Source organism: Alnus glutinosa, chromosome 3 (genome assembly GCF_958979055.1).
Source record: "Alnus glutinosa chromosome 3, dhAlnGlut1.1, whole genome shotgun sequence".
Lineage (NCBI taxonomy): Eukaryota > Viridiplantae > Streptophyta > Magnoliopsida > Fagales > Betulaceae > Alnus > Alnus glutinosa.
In genome coordinates, this window is record NC_084888.1 from 34,477,375 (window position 1) to 34,489,629 (window position 12,255).

The window sequence follows — 12,255 nt, forward strand, 5'->3', positions numbered from 1 at the left end:
AGGACCAATGGGAGAGAGGTAGAATCTTGCCAAGCTAGAATCTGAGTTCTTGTAGTAGAAGAGATCTGCTTAATGGAGTTGGAAATGAAAATCACGGGCTGTACTGCATTGTGCCCTAAATGGTTCATAGTTACTGCTGCAAATATTTGAAATTTTCGTGAAGAGAAGTGCTACACTTATTAAATTTTATTTTATTTTTTCAAAAATTTAATTTCCAAATTATGTGTCAACGGGATCTACTATTTTAAAAAGATGGTGACACATTATTTATGAACCACTTTTGACGATGAAATTTTGAGAAATAAAACATTTCCCTTTCGAGAATCTAGTCTTGGGATGGCAAACAATCTATGTGGTTTTACGATGGCTGAAATCCAAGCAGCAAAGGGTTGATATCATTTTTGATAAGTAGTAATGGGTTGATATCATTACATCCAACTTTGATGATATCAATCCACAAAATGACTGTTAATCAGGGGAGACAAAGAGAAAAGACATATTAACAGGAAGACTATCCAGAGCATCGGACTGCAGATAATGGAGTAATCAAAATTCAGAAGTAATCCCATCTTCATTCCATCTATATTTGCAGTACAAAGATTTGGGTAATTACAATTGATCGATATGGTAAGACAGTACCCCACCCCATACACATGACACACCCCAACCCCCCCCCCCCCCCCCCCCCCCCCCCCCCCAAAAAAAAAGAGTAAATAAAATACAAAAGAGGGAAGAGGTCAAAAAGTAAATGAAAAACCACCAATCCCAACTCTGACACCTCCTGTAAACCTTATCTTAAGCACCTGAGCCATATGCTGCCAACTTGATGAAAGCTAGAACCTCCGTTATTTTCTATCATGTATTTACTTCTGGAATTCCTTGTTGGACCTTTAACATCTTATAACTCTCCTAGCATTACTGGAACCCACTAACTTGTCAAAGAAGTTCAATTTAAAACTACAGGCCTCTCCTCACTTGTCAAAAGCAAAACTGAACCCAAGTTTTCCTAGAACAAATGCTGTGTTGCTAACCTGACATCCTAACTATTCTATATCTAAAATTGAAGTTCATCAAATTCAATACCCTTTTTTTTTGCTGCTTCCACAACAGTGCTTGTATTTCCTATGGCCTTAGATAGGTTATAATTGGATTTCCACAACTTGACAGAGAATGGATATACTGAAAAGGCTCGCTCATAAAACCTCTCACAAATGGCCTCAATACCAGCAAGATTGCCCAAAATACCTGCAGCTTCTACCCATACATACTCTGGTGGTATTGGAATAGCATGAAAGATTGCACTGACCAAGGTTGAGCTTCCCCAGAACAAAAGACTGGCACAAGTAACATTGGTCGAGTTGTATTCTCTGCTTAACAGCTTACAGAGAGAAATTGCTAATAGGTAGTTGGACGGCAGTATCTCCAAGATGGATTCAACAAAATCCACCAAATTCTTCGAGTCACTAAACTTTTGGGTTAAAAGAGTTGGGCCATACCACACTTCAAGGATCGAGTTTACCAGAGAAAAATCAAATGAAACTGGACTGAAAATGTTACTAACTAGCTGCTGCACTCTTGATCTCTTGATGTCATCAATGAATTTTCTTGATAATGGCTCAGATATGAGGAAAGCAGAGGCATCATCCAGATAACCCTCCAAAACATTCTTGATCCCAATGATAGGGGGATCCTCCTTTGATAGTGATTCATTGGTGAGCAAAAAAGTGGCATGCTCTCTCAAGCAATGCTTAAAATATTCAGGAGTAGCAGCCTTCATCGCCTTGTCAATGGCTGAGCGAGCTTCAATGTGATCATTCTGCAATAGTTTATGGAGAGAAAGATTGAGATAACCAAACATTAAATCTATCTGGTTAGGATCGAACTTCGATGTTTCTGGACTTGATTTTGAAGCTAATGCTAGTAAGTGGCATGAATTACCACCATCCATGGGCTCCACTAATCCATTTTGAAGATATTGAACTTTCCAAACAGAGTGAAACCAATGGACCAAAAGTTCCTTTGCAACATCCAATCTTCCATTCTGGAGGGCATATTCAAAATATTGATTCCAGATACATTGAATTCCAGGGACCTCCTTCCTCCACTGACTAAGGGCTTCCTCGAAACCTTCAAAGCTCAGATCTCCAAAATCATGTTTCGGTGTCCGTGCTGATATTAGAACAAGTTCTAAGCAGGATGGATACGATTTAATATATTTATCCAACAAGTTTCTCACGCATTCTAAGCTGTCAAGTGCCACCATGCACATAATATGGTTGACAGCAAAAAGCTGTGCTGATCTTAGATTAATTTCACTTTTTTGTGATTCATTATAGATGTATGAATCAACAGAATCCACAGCCGCTTCCATGAGCTCGCGAGCCCTCTGTTTCTCATCATCTATTAGATTAATGGAAGGCCATTCGATTTCAAGGAGTTCTTTCTCACATTCAAACCTCTGTACTACAGCATCAGGCAGCTTCCTGTAAATAACTAAGTACACACAACAAACCCAGAATACACATTTATCAGAAAGTGTTAAGCATGCGAGAATATCTGAGAGTGACAGAGAATGGGGTTCATTGGAATTTGTCGAAGCAGGGAAGACCCCATAACTTCTCTGGATGGCCTTCTCAACATTCCCAGACATGCACAAAAAACCCATCATCTGCAAAAAGAGGTCTAAGATGCATGCACTAGCATGCATTCCATCCTTAGAATCAGATGCGCGGCTACAAAGTGCTTTGAGGGCAGAATCATATGCAACCAACCGGTCATCAAGATGTGTCCTACTGTTGATGTAAATGAGCCAGAGTTCATAAGATCCTTCATTAAGTTTGACCTGAAAAACAATATGAAAAGTGTTTTCATATGAAAGTTTAGGGTCAGTTCTCTGATGGAGAAGCAGAGGAAATGCTTTAAAAAAAAAAAAAGAGACAAATAACCAAAACAAAACAAAATGACAGAAGAAGGTTTTCCTGTACGAAGAAACATTCTGCATTAATTTTCAAATAAAACCAAATGAATCTTCTCCCTGTTTCTAATTTTCACCAGACACTCTTTGTTCTTACATCTTTACCAACAGGAAGTCTATGACCTTGAAGCTCCAACACAAACAACAAAAGAAGCAAGTTTCTAGAGCTTGGAATGGTTACTAATTTCATTTTACACATTTATTGCTCAAACAAGTAAAGTTCCACTCTTTCTCTATGTGCAGTTGACAGATAGGTGCACCTCAAAAGGCAACAGTTTTCATTATTTTTTTTATGATAAGTAAAAGGCAACAGTTTTAATTTTTAATTTTTTTATAAGTAAAACGCAATAGTTTTGATTAATTATTACAGAAATTTCTAGAAACAGAAAATACGTATTGGAAGCTTAAGTATAACCACTTATCAAGCCAACCAAAAGAATACGTAGTTAACTAAAAGGATTTCTACTCTACCCTCCATACTAAACAGATGAAACAATAGATCAATACAATTAAGGATCCAGACGGTATATAGATTACATGAGTCAACAAAGATATACAAGTCAACCATGATAAATTTCAGTGTGATGAAGCAGTGCTATGGAGAATCAGGAAGTCCCATCACGTGTGTAGACGGCTACCATCAATACTTATAAGCAGGACTAACAAACAAAAACCAATATACAGATACAAATTTCAAGTGTTTTCTTAGAGTTACCAACGTTAATAGCAACACCTATAGGGCTGTCTCCACACATGCAGAAACTCCCGAGTCTTCATAGCATACTCCATATAAGAGTAGGAAATATATAATAACATACCGCATGAGAGAACATGTCATCCTTCCCAACTGATTTCGTATTGCTATAGTAAATAAGCAGATAAAAAATCCAGAGTGTTACAGAAGTTGGATCAGTCTCAAGAGCTCGTGACAGCACATCGAGAGCCTGCAAAGCTCAAAAAAATGACAATGACACTTGACAGGAACTGAAGTTTCTAAAAATAATCATCACACTGCAGGTTAATATTTGAATGCATGACAAGAAAGTTACCTTTTTCACACCCTCCAGATTGTTAACCTCCTGATTCAGAATAATCAGAGCCATTTCCAGGGATTGGTCATTATCAGCCAAAGCTTGTTCGAGTTGATTCTAAGCATCATGTAAGAAAAAAGTGATCACGTATGAGACAACAGACCAAAAAAAAAACACAAAAATACACTTATTCATAAATAATATGAAAAGAGCTTCAAAGACAGCAAAGATTCAAGCATAAATATAATGGCTTGATGTGCCTCTGCGCTTTTTAATGAATTTACGATTACTAATATAAAAAAAAAGGCTTGAGATAAATACCAAAGTGTCAAAGGAAGATGAAATAAAGAAAAGAACTCAACAGGAGAAATCCCAGGGAAAATCATGAGATCTCTCATTTAAGTAACTATATCCAAGACCAAAAAAAAAAGGAAAGGCCACAACATCAAATATTTGATTTATAAAATGTAAGGCAGCCTTCTTACCATATCATTGATATCTTGACTCATGAGAATACTGAATATATGAAATTATAATGTGTATTTGCTCAAAAATTACTAACCATAACAAATGTATATCCAATCCAAGGCACATAGCTAAAATGTAGATTGAGATAGACCAAGTTGAAAAAACTAATTTGAGACCACAAGAAGTCGGAATCACCAAAAATATAATAGCAGTTGTATGCAACGTTAGTCATATAGATCAAGAGAATAATCTACAAGATAATAAACAAACCAATACGCCATTTCTACTCTGGAAATATGATGCTTCTCTGTTCCAATTCCCATGAATCTCTATGCGACCACCAGTGCCATGCAAGAATGGGCCATCTGCAGGGAAAGCTTTTTGAAGCATTTTTGATACTGCTAAAAAGATGCTGAAACTCTTTTGCCACCATTGACTGCTCCTTCGTGCTAGAACAGACTCATATGAACGTGGATCAGCTCTAAGCATATCTAAGCCAACTAGATAAGTTCGTGAAGTCATAACATCAAGATACTTGGGACCTTTTGTTGCACGGCTACATATTTGCTGAGAATCTGCAGAAATATTATTTATCCAATTTGAGGATCTGCAAAACTATAAAGCAATACAATGCAGGTTTCCAAAATAAGCAAAGAAATTCATATACCAGCACTATCAGAATCATCATGCTGCTGCTGATACATATTTCCATTAGAATGGTCCCTAAAATGTTGCCAAGGGCATTCATCATTGTTGCATTTTCCTCGGAGCTCATACATGCAAAGTGGCCAAAACGGATCAACTGCAGGACTGCAGGTATAAGAGCCAAATTCTTTTCCACTTAAATCTTTAATTGTGTTTGGTATTGCATTACTCCTCAGAATCTCATCAGAGTTGACACAAGCTCTGCCTTCAAGCTGATTTTTAGTCCATAATTCTATTACACTGATTGGTGACATGACCTTCAGATGACCAAATGCACTCCTCAAAATTAGAGAAGAAGAAGACACAGAAGTTGGCAAGTGGTGATCTTGTCTAGTAGATAATCCGCAATCCTGGGAATCAGCAGTGGAGTGAGAGTTCAAAGAAAATTTTTCAGTTTGGCTCTGGTTCTGGATCTCACGCGTAGTCTCAAAGAGACTTCTTTCTTGCCTATCAGTGCCTACATTAGGTTTTAAAAAATAAAATAAATAAATAAATAACAAAATTACATGTTGACTAATAAAGTTCAAGTAGAATAAATCACATTATGCTGGTTAATATCAAATGGATCCTCATAACTGACAACAAACACAATATTGAGTTTTGGTTGTTTCTAAAAGCCATAAATAGTTTTGATCTGATTGGATTAAATGAATAAGTACTACTTACTAAGTGCAGAGTAACTGAGAATCTTAACACCGAATAGAATAACATTAAAATAGCAGTTGCCAAAAAGCTACCTCATACTAGCATTTCCATTTAGCCACAGCCAAATCTTGCATCACAATTGTGAACTTTTAGTGGCATGAATGATAGTAACCATTTACAAATTTGCAGGCCAAACACTAAAATCACACAATTTCTCAAATTTATGTTTGAATCCGCTCCCCTCGCGCAGGTGTGGGGAGATAAACAAAATATACCACATTCTTCATCAACTTCCTTTAATTAAATGTTGTTTTTAAAGATAAATTTGGCAGATATTGACAGAAAAATAAATAACTAAAATTTTCCAAGAAAAAATAAGTGGAGTAGTAAATTTCATAATGGACTTCAAAGAAAATGAGAACCAAACCACGATTGTATTGAGTGCATAGCTTTTTTCTTCTCCAACCAAAGTAACTTGACACCATCATTCAAAACCATTGATTTGGTAAGTAAAAAGAAAAACACCAAATTATATATCCAATCATGTTTACAGTTAGTACAGATAGTAAGAAGAAAATATTCAAAGAAAAATCTTATATAAGAGAAGAAAGAAAAAATGAAAACATGCCGCCACTTGAAAAAATGTATATATATATATATATATATATTTAAAAAAGGACACAGAAAATAGAGCAAAAACGAGCATACGGTAGAACCAAAATTAATTTAATAACTGGCATGTTAAACAGGCTCTTCTTTCAGCATGACATAAACGGTTAAACAAATATATAGAGATGCCACAAAAACGCCTCACAAATGTTTCTCCAAAGGAAGTTACCTCCAAGATCAGATTGTTTATATTTCTCTGCTCTGGGGAATGTACCATTTCCAATCTGTGTTTTTTCCCTTCCAACATCATTTTTAGCCCCTCGTTCCACTCCATGCTCTGTGTTATCACATGAACCACTATTCTGTGATAATGTTTTTGTCCCTAGCCGTGCAAATAGTTTGGATCTTAGTGTTGCTTCAAGAAGCAAAGTATCCTGGGAGCTATTAACTAAAATTTTTTTGTTCGTCTCATTACTTATGTCATCTTGCCCATTTTCAAGATTTTTCTCTTTTATGTGGTACTCAATGTTGGGCTGGATAGATTCAACTTCAAATGCAAATGTCTCTTCATCTTCATCTGCTGAAGGATTTGGATCAATGGATGGAGACCAAGTTCCTTCTGCAGTATTCTTGCTCCTATGAGGCAGTGGCTCTGATGTACTGGCATCTGGTTCACTACAAGGTTCAGATCCCAAACTGTGTCCTCTCACATGCCAATGAGTTGTATTGGAGGGAGCATTGTTGACACATTGGATATTTGAACCATCAAATTCAGGCTGCATATGATGGCTTGATGTGGGTATTAGATTCACATTTTCAGAGATGTTATTTGAGTAATTCAACCCCACTCCAACATGTTCATGCTGCATCGAGGAACAGAATACACTGGAATTCTCCATAATATATGATTGAAAGTGGACGGAGTAGTGTTCCCTTCTGCGGTAAAGATCCGTACATCTAGCATTAGCCTCAACCAAAGCCCTCTGAGCTTTACGATAAGCTTTAAGAGCATTTCTTTCTTCAATTTCGCATCTGTGTCTGTGCTCTTGTGCTTCCTCCAGATCCTTCTCCAGTGATTCTTCCATTTCAATTAAAGATTGTAGTTTTATGTTACTATTTTCGGAGACATTTGCATTGCCCAAATAATTCCACAAGCTTCCATTATTTACTGGTCCCTAAAATACAATAAGTGAACAAAAATAGTAATTATAATGGGGTTTTATATATATAGATAAGTAATTGGCCCCAAGGGCAGGGGGAATAAAGATTCGAACTAGTAGCTGTCTTTTCCTCATTTTTGGTGATTGTTCTTTTTCATTTTTTTTTTTTTTTTTAATTTTAGATGTACTATGATACCAAAAAAGAGGAAAACATAGCAACTGGATGCACAGCAGAGACCTGCAAATATGGAGACTGAAAACAAACCTGACATGTCTTGAATGAGGGCTCAAGTGTCTTATCACTGGGTATGACTTCATGATGGTCACTGCCTCCTATTAAATTGTCTTGAGCTGTTGCTTTGTTTAAGAGATAACCAGGTGGCTGATGGCCACCGGTCTTACTTGGATGATTCAACTCCACACTGCTCTGCAATGTTAGAAAACATCAATAAATAAAAACAAAGTGCAGAAAACTTCTGAATACTTGAGAGATTACTAGAGCTTCATGAAAGATTTTAGAAAATATTTGGGACTGCCGCCAAAGCACATGATAAAGTTCATTAACATAAGTAGGTGACGACATACATGCTCCTTCCAATTTACAGGAGAACTTTTTGAATAGTCTGTTTTCCTACAGGATCGTGAATAACTTTAAGGAATAATGCAAGATTCTTGCAACCAAATTTCTACCATATTTATAAGATTCCAAGCAGATCTATATGAAATATATAACATAGTCACGCAATACCAATCAAAGCTGACTAAAGAAAAGAGGAATGCTATACATCATCCCTTTGTCCTCTTTTTATCCTCCCAAAATTGATGTGGCTCTTAAAACCACCATTGAATTTATAATAGATCATTATTGGATTTTGATCCAATGGTGATTTTAAGAGCCACATCAATTTTGGGGGGACAAAAAGAGGACAAGGGGATGATGTGTAGCATTTCTCTTAAAGAAAATGAAACAGCAGAAGTGCAGCATGATGACGAAAATATTATTTGGGCTGGGGAGCTTGGCAAGAAATTCAAATACTTAAACCACACAATGGAGGAGCATTTCCTAAGAAGTAGCAAATATTGTCTGATTAGAATATTAACTTACTATATTCTTTGGCAAAGTATTGGATGTTATATTTTCTAGAGGTGTAGTCTGGTTTAACACAACACAAGGATTCACCTGCCTACTACTCCTGTCAGACTGATTGCGACCAGTATTGATGTCAGCACCTGCAGACATAAACACTGCACTAGTTGGGGCTCAAAGCATATCTCCGTTAAGGTTTAGAGAAAGTAAGTAAATTATTATTATTATTATTATTTTTGATAAGTAAGAATTCATTAAAAAGCGCAAAGGGGCGCAACCCTAGTACACAGGAAGTATACAAAGGAACCCCTAAAAAAGAGGACTGAAACGAACAAGAAAGTAGTAAGTAAATTATTACCATCTTTAGCTCTGCTGGGTATACTTTCTAGTGAAACAGCAATACGTTTGTCATCTTGCCTTTTCCATTTAACAATACTTGACTCTGCTCTACCCAAGGAAATTCCTCTTTGGCTACTAGCAGCCTTATTCCAGTCTTGCAAACTAATGCTTTCCAATGCTGGTCCTTTTGATGGTAAAGTAGATTTTGCAGCAGGCATCTCTCGCTGGCCACCTGAACTTGGCTGGGAACTAAGAGATCCACTAACTTTTAAGCGTTTCTTGTCTGGTTCTTTCGGTTCCAGCTGTACAAAATCAGCAGCAGCACCACTATGTTTCCTAGCTGTGTCATTGTTTTGGTTCATAGCATTATAATCCCTACATGAAACTGAAGAAGATTCCTTATTTTGCTGGGCAGACTTGTGCTTCAATTCACTTTCCCGAAGTGCAATCTGTTGCCGCAAGTCCTGAAGTTTAGTGTTGTTCAAGCCCACATCTTGGTCACATCCGCGCTCTCGGCTTCCTAAATTTTTGTTGAGGGTATTAAAATTACTACTGCGTGATCCTTGATCAATCAATGAAGGCCCAGCACCCCTGGAATTGGCTCCCTGGATAGTGGTCATTGGTGTCGTAAACATGCGACTTAAAGGCAATTTTTTGGGCATTACTTTGTTTTCATTTTTGGCAGTCTGCCTTAACTTGTTTGATTTTTCTAGTGATGGAACAGGTACCCTTCGGTTTCCCTCCACCACAGTAGTATTGCCTTTAGTTTCTAAAGCTTTCACCAGTCTGTGCTCTTCAGAGTCACTGCCACTATCATCATCTGAAAATCTTATAACAAGATTATCATTGTTGGGCCCCAAAGGAGGACGCCAGCCACGTGTAGCAGATTTAAGCGGCACTCGTTTTTTGTTAAAGCTCTTGTTGGGAATGGGCTGTATAGATGTTCGGGACTGGATATCAATGGAACTTGCAGAATAATTACCAGAAATTGTGTTCCCTGAGAAGGAGATCAAAATACTTTTAGAAACAGAATATCTATAAACAAAATTCAATCCCAAAAAAAAAGAAATAAATAAAAGGGAGAAGAAAAAAAAAAAAAAAAAGGAGGACCAGTTGTGTTGCAACAGTCTATAAGAATGCACCATAAAAAGCTACAAATTTAGAAAGAGATCAGATGTGTAGCAACAGTCTAAAATCCAACCCTGTCATCACAATGTGCATAAAAGATATAAAAAGATGGAGATAAGATGTATCACAAAATTTAGGAGGATATCAGATATTTTACAATAGTCCTGGTCTTGTAGCATATGCAAGAAAACACAGAGGAGTATGATGGCAAGAGTACAGGCTTCCATATAAAAGACACACAAATGGAGTACTTTTAAAGTATTCTTAAAATCAATAGGATAAATACCAATAAATGCACTTTGTAAATATACTCACGCATTAATTAATTTTTACACATTTCTCAATTAATTATTTCAAATACAACAGAAGATAACATAAACTTTCACATTAGTAAGGGCATAGTAGTGACAAAATAAGCTCCAGACCAAGTCAGTGAGCCTTTTGGGGGGTGCAAATCAAAGGTTAATCAATACTCTATATGAAACATCCGAGCACAAAGGTTTACAAAACAAGCAAGGTGCATTTGGTTCTCTCACATCAGTAGCCAGAACAGATATGGGCTTTACTATCTCATAGGCCTGACTTAGTCGATCAAATGTGCTCCAATTCAATAAATTAACTTAACTTTTCAGAGTTTATGAATGGTCCAAAAGTTATTAAACTATTGACCAAAAATGAGAAAATTGATCAAATGTCAAACTCATCAAAATAAATTGGTTTTTGACAATCTTCATTGATATATTGAGACCTATGGGATGATAGATCTTAATCTTCTATAATTAATATGGTGCTTTTTTTTTAATAGAATCTAATGTACTTGACCAAGTCTGCCCCAAAAAATAGACAATCATATTTCCTTCCCTGTGTTGGCTTGTAAGACTTACCAGTCTGAATGCCTTGGGTGCCTTTGTTCACCGGGCGTACTGAAATGGGCCCTGCAGGTGGCACGACAGTACCAACGGATGGAGCAGCAGAGCAAACGGGATTTTCCTGTGGAACAGCCAGAAATAACCCATTCAGAATCCCATAACATCTTCCAAAACATATTGAATAACAATTGAACAATGAAAATCAACAGAAGAAGGAAACAGCGACACAGGAAAGTTCCACATAAGAACCATAATTTCACTACAATGGCGTGGATTAGAATGTTCTCACAATTTCAGACCCGATTAATCCATTCATGAGACAAACAACAAATATTAGGAAGATTATTAAAAATATATATATACATAACAGATATGACAAATGGAGCTAAAATAAGCTAAGTACACACACACACACTCAAAGAATAAGGAAAAATTGGAAAAGAAGAAAGTGCGAACCATTAAAGCATATACGGAAGAAGAAAGAAATTACATTAAATTATAAGTTTCTCATCAACGAGAAAATTGTACAACGAGAAAATTAATTTAGACTTATAAATCTCATCATTCCTTATAATTTGAGAGCCGGAAGTAAAATTAAACAAAAATTGAGCTCAGCCTAATGCGTATAGTCAGCTACACTGAAGTAAGACTTCACGTTCGGTAAAACCGAAAATCGCGTTTTCTTCTAGTTTTCTCTGTTTTCCAGGCGACCAAACAGAAATGCAAAGAAAAAAAAAATTAAAAAAAAAAAATAGCAAAAGCGCATGTGAGCTTAAGGGATTTGGAGGATAATACGGCGGCTTCGTCGTCAGAGGAAGATAACTCGCCCTCTTCTCTGACTTTGGAGGAGGGATTCTTGGCGAGCCCTGCGTTAGGGTTCGTATTTGCTGGCTTTGACGACGCCGTAGCTGTCACCACCACAGCATTATCGATCTCCTCCATCTCTCTCTCTCTCTCTAAAAGTCTTTGCAAGAAAGCGGTTACAAGGTTAGAGTACAAAAGTGTGATGAATTGCTGAGGGAAGAGACCAGTACTGGGTGCAGAAATGAGAAAAACGGACCAGGGCGGCTTGATCCCTTCCGTGAAATGACTTAAATATCATCCCAGAGTATTCAAATTACAGGGAAGGCCAGATTCAAGAATATGATAAAGGACCGAAAAAAAAAAAATAGAGTTTTGCTAAAACCCATTTTTTAAGAAAAGAATAAAGTGATATAATGGTAGAAAATATTTTTTTTTT

The 12,255-nt window shown here is 36.7% G+C and overlaps 1 protein-coding gene across 5 annotated transcripts; it reads right to left on the reverse strand.

Annotated features, from left to right (window-relative positions):
- Positions 1 to 1,016: 1,016 nt before the first annotated feature.
- LOC133863050 (uncharacterized) lies at positions 1,017 to 12,106 on the reverse strand. 5 transcript variants are annotated; one of them, XM_062299025.1, is made up of 11 exons: positions 11,811 to 12,106; positions 11,031 to 11,136; positions 9,038 to 10,015; positions 8,773 to 8,822; positions 7,858 to 8,019; positions 6,662 to 7,607; positions 5,141 to 5,635; positions 4,744 to 5,048; positions 4,024 to 4,122; positions 3,793 to 3,918; positions 1,017 to 2,842 (listed from the first exon to the last, which is right to left on the reverse strand). In XM_062299025.1, the coding sequence occupies exons 1-11, from the start codon at positions 11,955 to 11,957 to the stop codon at positions 1,055 to 1,057; spliced, it is 5,202 nt and encodes a 1,733-aa protein (XP_062155009.1). In that variant the 5' UTR covers positions 11,958 to 12,106; the 3' UTR covers positions 1,017 to 1,054. The 5 variants fall into 5 exon arrangements, with proteins under 5 accessions (XP_062155009.1, XP_062155007.1, XP_062155008.1 ...); XM_062299023.1 differs by having other exon boundaries at positions 8,698 to 8,822; XM_062299024.1 differs by having other exon boundaries at positions 8,773 to 8,837.
- Between the last annotated feature and the right edge of the window lie 149 nt (positions 12,107 to 12,255).